The 17,725-nt window shown below is 39.2% G+C and overlaps 1 protein-coding gene across 1 annotated transcript in view; it reads left to right on the top strand.

Moving 5' to 3' along the window:
- The first annotated feature begins 11,784 nt into the window (after nt 1-11,784).
- The window catches only part of ppp1r9ala (protein phosphatase 1 regulatory subunit 9A-like A), a 56,177-nt gene continuing 50,236 nt past the window's right edge, over nt 11,785-17,725 (top strand). Inside the window, 2 exon segments of the mRNA XM_058786982.1 lie at nt 11,785-11,915; nt 12,409-14,291. Coding sequence (XP_058642965.1) covers nt 12,540-14,291 — 1,752 coding nt within the window. The 5' untranslated portion in view covers nt 11,785-11,915; nt 12,409-12,539.

The raw sequence follows: 17,725 nt of genomic DNA, 5'->3' as shown, positions 1-17,725 counted from the left end.
AAAATAAGTATGGATATTCAGTCCAGTATTAGTAAAATTGTGCAAAATTGTTTACTTTATAAAAATCATTAAAGATTTCACAACAAAAAGACACGTGAAGAGTTCCAATGCGAAAGCCTCTAAAAGCCATCTTGGTCAAAAATGAGATAACGATACTGAGTGAATGCTCTCCACATAGTAGGCCTATATGTTTATCAAGTGCTTTCACTTCAAATGCGCCTGAAAGAAATGCTCATTTTAAAGAAAATCATCAGACATACTTAGAGGCTTTTGCATCTGAACTCTTCATGTGAACCATTACCAGAAGGTGGACAGTTTTTACATTAAAAGGCCTTTTACTTGATAAAACAGCATAAACTATCAACAGGTTTTCTTCAAAATTTTGATCATATTGGTCATTTAGAGAGTTTATTGCATTAAGCTTCCATTTACCATATTTAATATGGTGATATATGACCCAATTAGACTTTTCACAACAGATGCTTTTTAATACTGCCATAATTGTGTGTAACGTATTTGCAATTTTTTGTTAATTATGTATTCATTCATTTATTGAGAGGAGCTTAAACAAAGAATAGCACTTGGCTAGAATCAACCAAAAAAACAAAAACAAAAAAAAACATTTAAAGTCACAGTGTATTAATGTTGTTTATTCAGCATATCACATTTAGAAAGTGTTACATTGCAGGCTGGACTCAAACTGCAGTCAAACAACAGGTTCTCCATGAGCAAGAAACAGTGTTAAGTGTAAGTGTCGTAGTTAATGCTATCCTGACATTATGCAGTGTAAAGCCAGTGGTAAGTGGGTGTAACTAACGGGTATTTCTCTGTTTTCTGCAGTCAGAATTTCCAGACACAAGCACATTAACTTGCTGTACCTCTGTCTCATTATAAAGATGTCCAGTCAGCAGCTGAGAGGAAACAGCCCTGCAGGGAGAGCCGGAGAGAGACTGTGGCTACAGTCACACACTGAGTTTAGGACAAAAACATATTTAAACAAAAACACGTCAGTGTATCAATCGATGATATACGATTTACAGTCGCTCCGTCTCATTTCCACTGGTAAGTGTCCCTAATTTTCCCCATGGACAGAATCAGTGATTTACAGAAGCTGTGTAAGAAAAAAAAAGAGCTTTGAACATGAATGCTCCACATTCCTCTGACTGTATCCTTGGTAACAGATGGACAAAAGAAGACATTGACTGTAGAGGATCAAACATTGTGTGTGACTGCTGGTTTGTGAGTTCACAGTTTCATGCCTGCGAAACCAGCAGCACTATACTTTCTGTTAATGTTATTAATGTTCCTGTTAGTAATGTTTGGGTTATTTTAATATCAAGCTAAGCTCTCACTTGCACATGGTCAGTTTGAACCGTTAATGTGAAGTCATTATGAATCCACCAGGTGGCAACACCTCCATTGTGTTCTGAGCCAGAAAACAACGTTTTAGACTGAAAATGTGCAGACTAGAATTCATTTAATTAACCTATACTCAAACCATGGGCTTCAACAGACCATTTCAATTTTTACCTGCAAGTCTGTGTTTACTGCAAGAACTAAACCTGTGGTTTTTCTTTCTCTGTTTACTGCAGGCTATTTCCAGGAGAAAAACCTACAATGCTTTCAAATTGAACCTATAATTAGAACCTCAAAATATTTTGTGTTTTTAATAATTATTTGTTTTATTTAAATAATAATAGTAACAATAATAATAATAATAATAATAATACATGTTTAAAATAGCAATATTCTTATTTTAAAAAGAAAGAAAAAACAATTCCAGAAGCAAAAACAATGACAGTAATAATAAATAAAGCATTTATTAATCTTAGTTAATGTTAATTTAAATTTCTATGAATGCATCATTATTTATTGAACCTGAGCGAACAAAAAAGTAAAATGAACAGTTATTTTTATCAATATTAACAAAAATGAATAAATACTGAAACAAATACTGTATCGCTCATTGTTAGTTAATGTTGCATAATGCTAACATTAACTAATGGCCTTTTTGTAGTCAAAAATATAACAAATATATAACAATAAAAATAATGTCTGTGTAATATTTTTGTGTAATTATTCGTTTGTCTTCCTAATACTCCTTAGCACAGATCTTCTTAATGTTTAAAAACAAAATCCCTTTGCTCAGCATTTTATACGATTTGCAAACCAAACGGCTCCAATTTGGGGTTGTTCTAAATGTAAACATGTGAAGTAGCTGATTCAGCAGAATCAGAGTGAGAGGAACCAGAGTGATTTACTGCAGGTTTGCACAGATGCTGTAAGCAGCTCTGAAACACCCAGTAATCTACTGTAGCTGTTACATTGAATAAGAGAGAGGAACAGAACAACAGTGACTTATTCAGATGTGAGAAAGTCATTGGGTTCCTGTAAAGATTTCACATTTTAAAGACTCTTCAGTCTTTGATGTAGTCCACAGGTTCAGTCATTCTGTGATTTCAGAAGAATGTACTGTGCTCTGTCATGTGCATTGCTTCATGTTCTCAGTTTATTTTTTAAAATGTCATCAGCAATGTTGGGGGTTATGCATTATAAGTAATGCGAGTTACGTAATCAGATTACTTTTTTCAAGTAACTATAAAGTAACGCATTACTTTTAAATTTACAAGAACATATCTTTTCAAGAAAGTAACACACGCTACATTTTCTCATTTATTCACTGACACCTCTCCTGTTCGGTGCTGAGAGAAATCTGGATTGAGGCGCAGAGGCCGGAGGCTTATTAATTTCACTTCTGATGTAAAAGGGCCTTTACAATTGCCAAAAATATAACCTTTGGTTATTTTTCGATTAAAAACAAATAAGCAAGCTCAGCTCAGTTGACAAAAAGTAATATAATGCATTTATTTTCATAAAAAGTAACCAAGGAACACAATCAGTTACTTTTTATGAAGTAACGCGATATTGTAATGCATTACTTTTAAAAGTAACTTTCCCCAAAACTGGTCATCTGTGGATGTTTTCTGCTAAACAGAATAATTTACTGCAGGCCCATATCACCAGTTCATCATAAATATTATAAAAATAGAACACACTAAAATAGTGAAATATTTCCATTAATTAATGAGACTGAGGTCACAGACCCCTAGCGTGTTGAAAACAGGCCAAAAATGTGAAGACTCCTTATCAGCCAGTCTTACAAGTATGTAAACATGAGAGCAGAGGAAAAATTCCATTCCAGATGTTAAGGAAGACTTAGTTAACAAATAAGAAAGTCAACAGACCCATTTAAAAACTGTTTATAATACATTTATTTGTTGCTAGGGGTGGGCCACCTATTTTAGTGGTAAAAAAATTTTTTTTTTTTACATCAGTAAATATTACAGTGATTTACTACAGAATCAAGTTACCATGAGACTCCACTCAGCTCCAACATAGATTTCAGACTGATACTAACGTATTCCACTGACCCGTTAAGTCAAGACTTAATACAAACATGACTGTAAATCATTGATTTTGAGCCATTCTGTTTCCCAATACGCTTCAAAGGCAAAACATTTTAAAGCTGCACTTTGACACGACAAGAATGCGCTGATCATGTGTCAGAGAGGCACAGCCTGCTCATTTCACTGATCATATCAGCAGAACCTGACAGAGAAACAGAAGGAGACAGAGAGGACATAAAGCGTTTGTTTGAAAGGTAGCCATGACAATGGAACACTCAAAAAAGAAGAAAGAGGAGTCCTAAACAAATGCCTATCTGCATTTTAGGGCCTTGTGTGGTTGCCAGGTGATTGTGCAGCGAGCCTGTAATCGCTGCTGAGCCACGCTGGCTCCTGTGTACAAACCGCAGCAGCAGAGCACACTCACAGGTGGGGATCGGATGTGTTTATTATGGGAATAAACAGTTACGCCTGTATCATCACAGCACTGGAACCATGCAATACAGTTTACAGTACAAACAAAAACTAGACACTTCAACGAGACCACATCACCAATATAAAATATCAAAAATAACAGTATCACCAAAATTATTTAAAAGTACGAGTTGTTCCTTTCTGAAAGTAGCCTAATGTTTTTTAAGGATATATATCATTTCACATTTACAATTATAAATAGGCCCCCAAAAGTATTTGAACACTTCAGCCACACAAAAATGTGAATGTCACTGCATTAATTCCAAACATCAAATGCTGTACACGAGAACTTACTTCACACTTGTGGTGTGTGTTCACGTGTGGTCTGCTATTGTATGTCAAATATGAAATTATTCCTCAAAGTCTACATGAAATCAGATTGTACCCAATTTACTCATTCACAATACTTATTTTATGGTTAGCAAATAATCCATGCAAGTTAATGTTTGTTTTCCTAATCTTTAGGCAAAAGATGAAAATTCGCTTTCAGATTCAGAGAGCCAATAACAAACTTGCCGCATGTTTTCTTTTCACTTTTTCTGAGCTGAAACCTAACTAAATCCAAAAAAAGAGAAAATGTCATCCAATGTCTCCAGTCAGCTGTCAGTCTGCTGTGATGCAGTGTGTTAAAATCAAGCCCCAGACTCAGGGCTTTCAGTATTTCGTTACACAGAAAAACATCACAGAATGTTTCACGTTGACTTTAAAGGGATAGTTCATCCAAAAATGAAATTTCAGAATTCATTTTTGGGTGAACTATCCCTTTAAATGTGAACTATGTACGGTGGCCTAGAGAGCTCAATGAAAAAAACACCTGCAAATTAAGAAAACAACTTCATCAATTTGCCAACACACGTGCTGCAAATGCTCACAACACAACCAAATAAAGAAAGGCACTGCAAATAGAAAAAATTGATTTTTGGCCTCTCTATCACCACCTATGGTTGAAACATACAAATTACTTTGCAAAATTGACACTTAAGTTAAGTTTTATCAAGTCACTTACAACATATGCACTTTTTTCAAACATTTCAGCTTTTCTTTGGTAACACTTTATTTAAAAGTGTCCTTGTTACACATGTTACATGTACTTACTAATATAATAACAATTAATTATGCATAATTGCATGCAAGTAACCCTAAACCAAACCCTAATCCTAACTATATAGTAAGTACATGTAGTTAATTAATATTACTCAGTACTTAAATGTATAATTACACTGAAACAAGGACACCTTAAAATAAAGTGTATCCTTTTTTTGCATTAGTTTAAAACAAAATCACTAAGTATCCTTTTCACATCACAAAATAAGTATTTTATCTATGTAAACAGTTTATTCACAGTATCGAGCAGGGGTGAAGACAAACAATACTGGACGCTGGACATAGAAAGACACAGGGCTTGTGTCAGCGGCGGACGGCGGGCTTGAGACAGCAGCAGATGGCGGGCTTGAGACAGCAGCGGCCGGTGAGCTTGGCTTCCCTGTGGACGGCGGGCTTGAGTGAGCCGCGAATGGTGGGCTAGAATCAGCGGCGGTCGGTGGGCTTGCCTTCCCCACGAACGGCGGGCTTGACTCGGGGACGGCTGACAGACTCGACGGCGGGCTGGTTCTGGATTGGGGCAACGGTGGATACTGTCCTGGGACGCCCCTGGTTAGCTTGACATCATCCTGACATCCAGTGGAGTTCCGGGGAGGTGCTTCGATGGAGTGATTCCTGCTACAAGGGGTGTTTAACCGATCTCCCTGCACCGAGTCAAACCAGTAACTCCATCACTCTCTGCTCCACCACCATTGAAAGTCCAGCCTCACAAAGCACTGTACCTGCTGCATACCAGGCGGACTGCGCTATCGACCTGCTGCCTGGGGCCAAGTTACCCAAGGACATGTCTAACCCCTCTCGATCCCGGAGCACTCTGCCATGGAGGAGTACATTAAGGAGGATTTACAACAGGGGTTCATCCGTCCTTCCAATTCTCCTGCAGCAACCAGTTTCTTCTTTGTGGCGAAGAAAGACGGCGGCCTACGCCCCTGCATCGATTATCATACCCTCAACTCTCAAACCATGAAGTTCACCTATACACTCCCTCTGATGCCAGCTGCTTTGGAGGAACTTCGCGGAGCCCGTCTCTTCACGAAATTAGATCTGCACAGTGCCTACAATCTGATCCATATCAGAAGAGGAGATGAGATTTCTGGGATTTGCGAACTTCTATCGCTGCTCCATCGCCCATTTCAGTCAGCTGTCGGCACCACTTACCTCTCTCCTACGAGGAAAGCTGAAGTCACTCTCATGGACGCCTGAAGCGATCAATGCATTCGCACAACTGAAGTCCTCCTTCTGCACTGCTCCTACCCTCTCTCACCCAGATCCGAACCTCCGTTTCATGGTTGAAGTGGACGCCTCCACTCTAGGAGCAGTGCTGTCTCAGAGGAATGGTGAACAACCAGTACTCCATCCATGCGCATACTTCTCCAAAAAGATGTCCCCGGCGGAGCAGAATTACGACATCGGGAACTGCAAGTTACTGGCCATCAAGCTCGCTCTGGAGGAGTGGCGGCACTGGTTGGAGGGAGCTCAACATCCTTTCGAAGTGATAACTGATCATAAGAACCTTCAATATCTTCGAGAAGCTAAACGCCTCAATCCACAACAAGCAAGATGGGCCTTGTTCTTTACTCGTTTCAGATTCAAGGTAACCTATCGTCCTGAGCATAAGAACATCAAGGCAGATGCTCTCTCCCGCCTGCACCAACCTGATCCATCTCCAGAAAGCCCAAAGCCCATTCTCTCACCCACTGTGTTTGTGAATCCTGTTGTATGGGACCTGGATGATCAAATTCATGCCGCCACTCTGACAGAACCCGCTCCACCGGGAGGTCCAGAAGGGAGGAGGTATGTACCAACCGCTCTGCGCCTTACCCTTCTGGACTCCATCCACACCTCTCCAGGATCGGGTCACCCAGGCAGCCAACGAACCCTCTCGGTTCTCCAGAACCGATAATGGTGGCCCAGCATGGCTCGGGATGTCACCTGTTATGTCAGAGGTTATTCGGCCTGTGCCATCACATTCACTCCACGCCGCCTACCAGAGGGCAAACTGGTCCCATTACCCATTCCACGCCGACCCTGATCCCATATTGGAATGGATTTCGCCACTGATCTTCCACCCTCCAATGGGTACACTACCATCTTAGTGGTTGTGGATAGATTCTCCAAGGCCTGCAAACTCATTTCCTTACGAGGGTTACCCACTGCTCTAGAAGTGGCTGAAGCTCTTTTTCATCATATCTTTCAAATTTTTGGTATTCCTAAAGATATTGTGTCTGATAGAGGGCCACAATTTATATCCAGGGTCTGGTGTGGTTTCTTTCGTCTGCTATCCACAGGCTATCATTCTCAAACCAACGGCAAGACCGAACGCAAGATCCAGGAGATCGGGCAGTATCTCTGAGCCTACTGTCATGAACACCACGACAGCTGGAGCCAGTATCTCCAGGTCTTAGACTCCCGACAGCGGGGCAGCCGACTACAGTACCTCGTTGACTGGGATGGGTACGGTCCCGAGGAAAGATCATGGGTGGACAGAGATCATCACTTCTCACTGACTTCCACCAAACTCACCCAGATCATCCTGCTCCTAGGGGGCGTGGTTGTCCTCGCCAGGATAGGTACTGTCACAGATTCACCAGTCACACCAGCCACCTACACCAGATCACAATCACCCGATTACTAATTACAGACGCCTGATTCCACTCACTGCACCCTATATACTGTATGCATACTCACCTCATTCCCTCGTCGGCTGGTCTCAAGGTTGCATACCCCTCATCAGGCTCACAACTTAGTCTCCAGATCGATAAGGGTCTGTGTCTCTTCCGCTCTGGTTGGATATCCCTGGAAAGATTCAGATAAGACTGATTTCTGAGTTTGATGAGCTTCATTGACTATATGTAAGAACTCGCTGTTTTGGAGTCTGCTCTCAGTTTGTTACAATAAAGAAGCTCTGAATCATTATTTCAGTGTGTGCCTCTCTATCTGGTTGTGACAATTGCAGAGTTGTTTATTTTATTTTTTTAAATCAGTTGTTCTTTTGCATAGTTGAATCTAAGGTATGATTACCTGTGATCAACTGTATCAGAGCAGATCTGTCTTTCTACACCAAGACTTACTGACAGACAGAAGGAAGTCCTACATGGTTGTATGTAACTGTTTAGCATGCAACATTAACTTTAGTGTACTTTCTTATTTTTTAATGGATATATTTTGTATGATGTTTATATAAAGTTTTATTTATATTAATTAATGTATTTATTTTGCTAATGTATGGGAGTTTTATCTTTTTTTTTTTTTTTCCCATTTGTTTGTTACATGTAAACTGTTGTGTAGATGCTTGTGTTCTTGCAAAGGTGTCTGCACAGTACCTTTGCTGTTTTTTTTTTATTTTTACCTCCCTAAATCTTCTGCAGTGCACTTAGAATACATACATTTTAATGACTATTACATCAGCCTAGACTATAGTACTACTGGCTTTATTGTGATTAATGATCACAGCCGGCTTAAAGTGTCATCAGTGATCTGAGTCCATTCATAAAATAACAGTCAGCATCTGTGAGGATGTAAATAGTCTTTCTGTTGATCTTGTTAAATGCGGAGGAGGGTGGAGGGCCTGTGTAAAGTACTCATCAGATAACTGGAAAGAGGGAGCAGGAAATGCCAGCAATCCGACAGCCCTTGACACACGTCGTCATCTCTGCACTAATAAACAAGCTCAAAACCAGAAGCAGAGCTACACGCGACCTTTCAAAGCTTTCAAAACACACTCTGCTACTACTATCAGCAGGTCAAGAAAACATAATCCTCAGATCTTGCTGAGCTCCTTTCTGATGAAACTGAATGCTAGTCTTTCATATTTCACAGGTATATGCAATATAATACTAGTTTATCCCTTCAGGGAAAAACCACTGAACTCACAAACCTCTACATTACCTGCCAGGACATATGAGGAAAACTTGTTTATTATGTGGGTTTTGCATATAACTGTAGTTTTGTATATAAGAACATAGGTCTCTTGAGTCTAGTGTAGATTTTTCATCATAGCTATTCGGTTTTCGGTTTATTTCCCACTTTTCTTTCATTATTTATCCCTGCGGTTTTTCAGTGCAGTTTTCTGAAATATAAGCTGTTTGGTCACCGGGAACTGACTTCCGTCTCACACAGACACACTGAAGACAACGAAAACATCTCTTAATACTATAAATGGAAAACCCAAAATAAAGACTTCTAAATGTTGCCCTAAATTTCTTCTCATACATCATCATTATCCAGAAACTTTACAGTTTTATTTATTTGTTTTGGTGCAATTTTCACTAGCAATTTGTACATTTTCAAAACTCTAAATACTAATCTCACAACAGATCATCAGAAATGCACTTTTATCAAACATTTCAGTGTGTTTATAGTTGCATTGGTCCAAAACAGAAAATATTTTCACAACACAAAAAAGTGTCTCATCTACGCAAACGTTTCATTCACAGTAACTGTACTGTGATGTTATTACTATAAAACTTTTCATTTGCCTCTTTTTTTTTTTTTTTCTTGTTCAGTTTAATACGTTTGTCTTAAATCCAACTGATATTAATGGTTAATCAGTGAATCGTTTGGTAAATCTATATATTTCAGACATAGTTTCTGTAGAACTGCATGGTTTGCAATTTCCAAAATGGGTAACTAAGTGTTATGAATTATTGTGAGGTAAGGTAGTGTATTTTCTAATGGGCCTGTATTACTGTAACAATTTTAATTCAGCCACATTCAGCTGATTTGAAACATGCAATTGAATGAACTGATTGTTAAAAACACTACACTGAAAGACGATCATAGTATTGTCTTTCTGTGATTAAACCAAATGTTCTCATTACACATTAAAAAAACCTTGTGTTTTGAAGCAATGGTTATGGGGACTGAAAATACTGTATATATAACAGTACTGAAAGCATGAGATCAGGTTTTAAAAGATTGACCAGCAGTGTTACGTGATCAGTTTGGATTTTTGCAAAATGTCTGAAAATGTACACCTTTCATGTAAAAACTGCACCAAAAAAAAAAAAAAAAAACTGTATTGCCCCCTGTCACACACTCGGGTCTTACTGAGCCAGTGACACACAAACTACCAGACGAGAGAACTGGAGGAAACATCAGACAGACATCTGTGAACAGAGCTGGGACGCGAGACAGGGTTTCCAACTGCCACATCACCCTGACACCGAAACACACATGCTTTGTGTTCAGAGACTGAACTGAAGTAATGTTTCTTTCACTAAGATAAATGTTTATTTCAGCTCAAGTTGAGATAATTGTATCACTGTGACAACAGAAAACATTCTCATTGCGATATGAACTCTATGAACGTTTGTAATATTTATGTCTGTAATCACCACAATGCATAGTCTATTAAGGGTGACACAAATTCAAATTAGAGGCCAATCAATATTATTAAACATCTGATCAACTCAATTATTAAACATGGTTCAGCCCTACACTATAGCCCACATTTTTATTTTAATTAATGGCTCATCATAGAAAGGCCTTGAACTGAAATGATTTCAGTTAGGCCTAAAATAACAATTATGAATAATACATAAATGTAAAAAGAATGAAATAAGGAAGAATTGAAGAATTAAAACAATTAAATCGGTCTAAAATTAAACTCAATTTTAAATTTAATTAAAAGAAATTGTAAAATCAATTGTTAAATGAAATTATTAAATTGAATTAAATTAACAATTGAATTAAATTTTAAATTAATTAAAAATTTAAATACGTGCATATTTATTAAATTGAATTAAATTAACAATTAAATAACATTTTATATTAATACAAATTTAGATACTTACGTATTTTAACCTTTTGGTTATCAATAGGCTATATTTTCTTACTTTTCAACAAGCATTCTCGAACTGACCAGGAAACGGAATAAATCATACTATTGGAAAGGTTTGGCTAATGAATAGTAATTAGGATTCCTGACTGGACGCTCCAAGTAGGATTCCTAGAACGTCATCTGGACCTAATTAATATTCATTAGACAAACCTTCGTCATAGTAGAATCAACAAATTTGGTAAGGGGGTTGGGTTTAATAGCAGCCCTGGAATGCCAGATAGAGCAGCATCGGGAGCGCGCATCGGTGCGACAGGTCTGCAGTGTGTGTGTGTGTGTGTGTGTGTGTGTGTGTGTGGTTGAATAGGGAAGAGAGACGCTGGAGTTGCGTAGGGAAGTTCGATTCTTTTGGCGAATCGATTCATTTGGACTGTTCATTTCAGACAGCTAATAAAACGATTCACCAGTCATAGCACTCAGCAGTGTTCACAGAAGCACATTTTAAATAATAATTTGGTTAAATATAAAATCCAGAAAGGTATAAACTTTCAGTCGTTGGGTTGAATTGCATGATATCCCATTACAACCCATGTTTTACACAATCTCAAGTTTATTCTCAAAACAAAGTAAATAACTAAAATTTCAAACAAACAAATAAAAGAAATAAATAAATGAATAAATACTGTCTACACTGAATAAGGTCTATTGTATTTATTGCGTATTTATGTGTTCCAGTTTGATTGTGTCATTTTGGGGTATGTTTCCCAAAAACAACTATGCTCGCAGGTTCCTAACGATGCTTTTGGGAAACGCACCTCTGTTTGATACCCTTTCTATAGCTAGCCTATTTAATTGTCCAGATAGGCTACATTTTTCTATACCTGCTCGAAAAGTGTGTCAAATGAGGCTTGTTTATTTGTTTCAATAAAGTTTCACTCTCATACAAGAAGGTTCTCCCTCACTGAGGGATTTACGAACGCTTCGTGAATTATTTAAACCGAATCGTTAAAACGAACTGACTCAAAAGAACGATTCATTTGCGAATCGGACAGCACTACGTTGGAGAACCATGGCGGTGAAACAAATGACATGCTTGGGGATCTAAATTAGACAGAGCAGAAGAACCGGCGCCCGTAAACAGTGAGATATCCGTGGAGGTAAGAGAAGTAGATGACTTGATTGTTGCAGAAGCTGTAATTGTTTGTAACTCGATTTCCGAAACTTTATTTTGATCATTTGTTTGAACTTATGCTGAGCTATTGTTCCGCGGCGAGTCCCGCTGGAGCAGCTTTAGTGGGTTTGAGGGCAGGTTTAACACCGATCGCGGTAGTTCTTGATTATTTGAAGAACATTATTTAGTCTAGTTTTGAGTTTTTGAACAGTAGGCTATCTTAAAGTGCTGAGACTCTGTCAGATATTGATCACTGAATCAATGGAGACCAATGGATCTGCCTGCATATCACTGTAGGAAAGTTTTGATCCGAGTTGAAAAAGTTTCTTTGATCAAGGGGATGAGTCAGTGTGTAGATTATATCTGCTAACAAAAGAGCGCCGAAATCAACGTTTTTCATGATTGTGCTTTCAAATCGCGTTAAAATGTAAACGCGATCGTGTCAGTTTAGAATGTTACATTGTTTCTTTTCTTTTCAGATGAGCGCGGGGATTCGATAAAATGTGTCAGAGTGACTCTGAAGGGCGCATGCCATTGTCCGATTGAGGATACAGGACCACGGACCTAAAATACAGTTTTAACAGTTTTAACACTTTGAAAGTCATTGAAAATGATCAAAGCAGAGAGCAAGGGTGAACGCACCCTGCGGAGCGCGTCCCCGCATAGAAATGCATACAAGTCGGACTTTCACGCCATTAAGTGCTCTTTTGATGGGACCAAATCCGACAGTGAGGCCAAATCTTATGCTAATGGAGCCAGTGACCCCCGGGAGGACACTAGAGGGAGGCCGTTTGGCAATCGGGTAAACAAAATAAAGAACATTTTCCTGCAAATGGATGGTCAGCAACCGCCGGAGAGTCCGGATGCATCTTCTCCCGTATCCCCTGTGTCCAAATTCCCGGTCAGCACTCACAAAACCAGCCTCAGTAGTGCCAACAACCAAGAACCGCAAAACGCGGACAACACTCCGAAGGGAGAGGAAGTCGAGATAGATAAAGTCGCCCTGGCGGAAAAATTTTCAGTCACCAGAAAGCTATTTGAGAGAGGGATAAAAGAGCAGCCTGCCACAGAGAAACTGGGGCCCGGCAGGGTTTCTACTCGCCTGTCCCAGGGGAAGGTTCCTGAGGAGGGGCGTGGAGCCCAGAGGTCCTTTGGATCTTCTGAGAATAGCAGTAATAGTGTCATCAAAAGCCCAACGTCACCTGTGAGGAGTGCCCCAGAGGAAAGTAGGGATGTTGAGGACTCGAAACAGGTCAATAGGCTGTCACTTAATGCTGGGCCTATTTCCAAGCGGTTGGAGAACTTCATTGTGGATGGCGACAAAGAAGAGTCAGTGCAAAGTCCTGAGAAACTGAGCAGCCCTACTGAGTGCTTGCTGCCATCACCTCTACGAGGAAGTTTCCAAAAACCCAGCTCGCCTGGTACTGATTCAGCACACAAACCTACGTCCCCAAACTCTGACAAACTCTCGCCTAAAACGAGCTACAGCAGCCCTCCGTTCAAGTCCATCAGCCCCATTTCATACATTGCGACCTCTCCGACCAGCAGAATCCCCGGCGAGCCTCTATCGCCCAATGCTCAAAGCCCAATTAAACGATCGCCGTCATCAGGCAATGACTCGGTGAAAGACTCCCTGACAAATGAACCACCTCAACTTAGTAGTACTCCTGCGAAAGATCTCAAAGCTTCACCCTCTGCCAGCAGCATATATAAACGACCCTGGGGTCTGGAGGAACCAAAAAGCGAAAACCACATAATTCGCAGTCCATCTAGAGACATCTATCAAGAGCAGGCCGCACAATGTCTGGACCCTACTGGTGCAGGAGTGGTACGGGCTGAGCTGGTAGTGGTCCAGAACGAGTCTTCAGAAAGCGAGGAGAACGATGAAGAGTTTTTGGAGGAGGTTAAGCTGCAAAGGGAACTTAAATCTGAAATTGTGGCTGACTCTCTGCAGGTGTCATCAACTCAAAACCATACAGAGGACAAACAGCTGGAAAAGGATGTGTGTTTATCAACAGAGTTGAAGAAAGAGGAGCTAGATCAAGAAGAAGAAGAGGAGGAGGAGGAGGAGGAGATCATCCAAAAGAGGAATAGCTGTCATGAAGATGATGATGATGATGATGAGGAGAGTGAGCAAGAAGATCCGGATGAATGTGGGAAAACGTCTCCAGTGTTTTATAGTTTTGAGAATGCAGCGTTTGTGGATGATAAGGAACGGGTTCAGGACCAGCAGGATGAAGATGAAGATGAAGATGAAGATGAAGATGAGGTCTATGAGGAGTATGATGAAGCTCCTGGTTTGTCTGAGGATGAGGAAGGGCCTCCAAGAAGGAAAATCAGATTCTCCATTGAGCCAATACGGGTAAGAAATATCATTGTGAAAAAAAAAAAAAAATGTGTGTATATATATATATTTCTTTTATTCCATTATAACATTTTCATGATAGCTGAAAATTCAACGTTTCATTTTTGTGTCTCATTTTACATGTCTGTGCTTTGGAATGCAAAGTCTGCTTTTGTTTTGAATTTGATTATTAGAAAAACACTTAATTTTGGGTTAAGAGCACTCAGACACATCACTGTGGCTTTGGAAAGGAGATGTTTTGGGGACATTTCAAGCTCTCTGTGAGGCCCAGGGTCAAAGCTCTCACAACAGTTGGGCAACACAGAGGCTCATTGCAGAACATTTGTTTGGGGGTTGAAAAGGGGGAATATTTTTAGAAATATTGTTGACATTGCGATTCACAGAGGGACAGAGGGCTGACCTGTTTTACAAGCAATGCTGATAGTATAGTGCTAGTATAAAAAGCCAATTGAGTGAATCTTACAAAACCTGTGAAGAACATGTCTGGGTCATATCTGAGTCTAAAAAAGGAATAAAATAATGAAATGGGATGGGACTATTTAATATTGCCATTATTTAATGAAAGTTTTTGGTTGCCAAAATTCTTCTAAATATCTCCTTCAAAATTTTTTACGCTTTTAAAGGACAATGTCCTTAATTGTTTTGATGCAAAAATGACTTAATTTTCTTCATTCATCATATTTCATTTGTTATTCTGTGCTCCATATTTTGTCCCTGAATCGCAGTGATCAGACACCACTAGACTCTGGCCCCATCCTATGGCAGCCGGCCACGGGCATGTGGTCCTGATCTACTTTGCCACGCTGCTCTTTTGTCTGATCAGGTCTTGAGACGCTTAATGTCTATTAATCTATTTTAAGTTAATAATTTCCATCTTGTGCATTCCTCAGCTCTGGAATGTCTTTCACACCTTAGCTGGTAATGATCAACACAAGGTTTTCCATTTCCATTGGCCTGTTAGAAATAAGAAATAAACAGAGCCCTGCAAAGGTGGCAGAGCAAGTTGCCAAAATACCAGCAGTGGCCTGTTCCCGGGGCAATCTAGCACCTGGGACATTCTTCCTCTGTTATCTGAACGGCACTGCAGACTCCTGCACTCAAAACAGGTGTGAGCAGCAGCGATAAACACCTTTCCTTGTGAGCTATCTTCATTTTGATCTCTCTCTGTCTCTCTCTTCATGTGTAGCCTACATGTACATGTTCCATGAAATCTTAACTTTTAATCAAAACTGTTGATTGAACAAAATGTGGTGCTGCTTGTGCGAAAACAACCTCTACAATGCTAAAGAGTTCTGAGTGTTTTTGTCATTGCGGTTACTAGGGTGTTCTGGGTGGTTGCCTTGTGGTTTTTTGGTGTTCTTGGCATAGATATGTAGGCATAGATGCTTTATTATTGGTTGTTTCTATGGGCTGCTATAGGTAAGCCGTCTGTCATATTGGAAAGGTCAAAGCTGGTCTATGAACACTTGAGAGCACGTTGATTGCGTTTGCAACTGCAGTTATACATGTGTGAATATCTATGTCTACAATAGACATAAGCAGATGATTTTGCTTAAGTAACAAGACAAACAAGACAAACAAGACAAAGCCATTAGTTAACACATTAAAAAGTTACCATAGTTTAAAAACCTGTAGCAGATTGAGTTAATGCATGTTAAAAACACAAACCAACACATTCTTACCTGTGCAAGTTTATCCCATCTTTTTGGGGAATTTAAATTTTGTCTGTGGAATGTCGTGGGCATGTGACAACTCATTGAACCATACCATTAAAAGATCCCACCATAGACCTTTCATCAGGGTAGCACCATATTTAAACCTTAAATGCATGAATGTTTTGCCAATAACTGTTACATGTATTAAAGTTAGGGGTGTTAATCAAAAAAATTTTCCGAAAATTAATGCGATTAATCAAATTTTAACGCGTTAATATTTTTATATTTTTTACGATTAATCGTTTCATAAGGTTTGACCCCAACTTCTTCCCGTCATCGCAGCGCGGAAGGTTATCTATTGTGTGATGAGGGTACAGCGAGCGAACTAGTGTTGCCAGAGCAGCGGCACAAGTGGTTTATTTTGAAAATACAGTCGCGGGAAAAAATTACAGAGCCGTGGGTTGCGGTTTTTTGGGCTACTTTTTTAATGTACCGCGGTGTATACAGACAAATGAAAAATAAAAATAGATCCTTTTACTAATGTGTATTATACTTGGAATGTATACCTGGCAACTTAAGAATGGAGATGCGGTTGTAACATCACAAACAACGTGAGTTTCAGCAGAGCATACATGTTAAGGCTTTTACACAGCAGAAATAAACATGACAACAGCCACTATAGATTATATAAGATAATAAACACATGATTACGATAGATATGGTCTGTATGTGATTTTCTTGAGTGGAATGTGTGCATCTGAGCATCTGAAATGCAAATTTGTGCAGCACATAAAAGGCTATAAATGGCATATTTACAACAGTAAACGCCCAAATTCCACATGTGATCGCAAAAGGAAGTTATTACAAACACTTGATGGTGGTTTGAACTGAGTTCTGAGGAAAAGTGTACTATTAAGCTCATAAATTGTCTTATGTAGCATGTTAGCTCTAATGCAGCTGCAGAACAGGTCCGATTCTTCTTCATAATGCATTTTGTCATAATACTTCACGTACGGTCGCAAGAAATGTTTTGTTGTATTTATTTAGAAATACTTTTGATAATAGTTGGGTAAATGTATACTGGGATTGAAGCGATGTGGCTTGGTAAACGTTTTATTGCCAGTTTAAAGGTTGATAATGGCTGAATAAAAACAAAAGAATAATAAGGATTATGTCTCATACCTGGTGGAAGTGTGAAAGGTTCTGTTTCCTTAAACTAGATTGTCATGCATTTCTTTTTCAACACATTTACAGGTAAATCCTAGTATTTTAAATTTGCGATTAACCATGATTAATCACAGTCCATGACTGTGATTAACGCGATTCAATTTTTTAATCGATTGACAGCACTAATTAAAGTCTTTAGCAACCCGGACCTATCAACCCAATCTCATGGCAATTCATACATATTTTACGAGGTGGCTAATTCATACAAATTCGTATGTCCTCACTCTAAGGAATTTGTATGATTTTTGCTAAATCGTATGTATTTTACGAGTCCCCCAATTTATATGAATTTGTACAAATGACCTACCCCTAACCCTGCCCCTAAACCTACCCGTCACTGGGGTCTAGACAAATTGTACAAAATCGTACGAGTGAGGTCGTACAAATTAATATGAATTATCCACCTTGTAAAATACGTACGAATTGGTCCTGAGATGGTGTTGGATCGATATATCTAACATGGATGGATCTCTAACTGCTGCAGTAGTGTAAAACTCTCCTGATATTTTAATAACAATTACAAGAGAATAAAATAAAGCCTATTTCGTT

This window comes from Onychostoma macrolepis, chromosome 09 (genome assembly GCF_012432095.1).
Source record: "Onychostoma macrolepis isolate SWU-2019 chromosome 09, ASM1243209v1, whole genome shotgun sequence".
Classification (NCBI taxonomy): Eukaryota; Metazoa; Chordata; class Actinopteri; order Cypriniformes; family Cyprinidae; genus Onychostoma; species Onychostoma macrolepis.
This window is presented reverse-complemented; position numbering and strand designations above follow the sequence as displayed.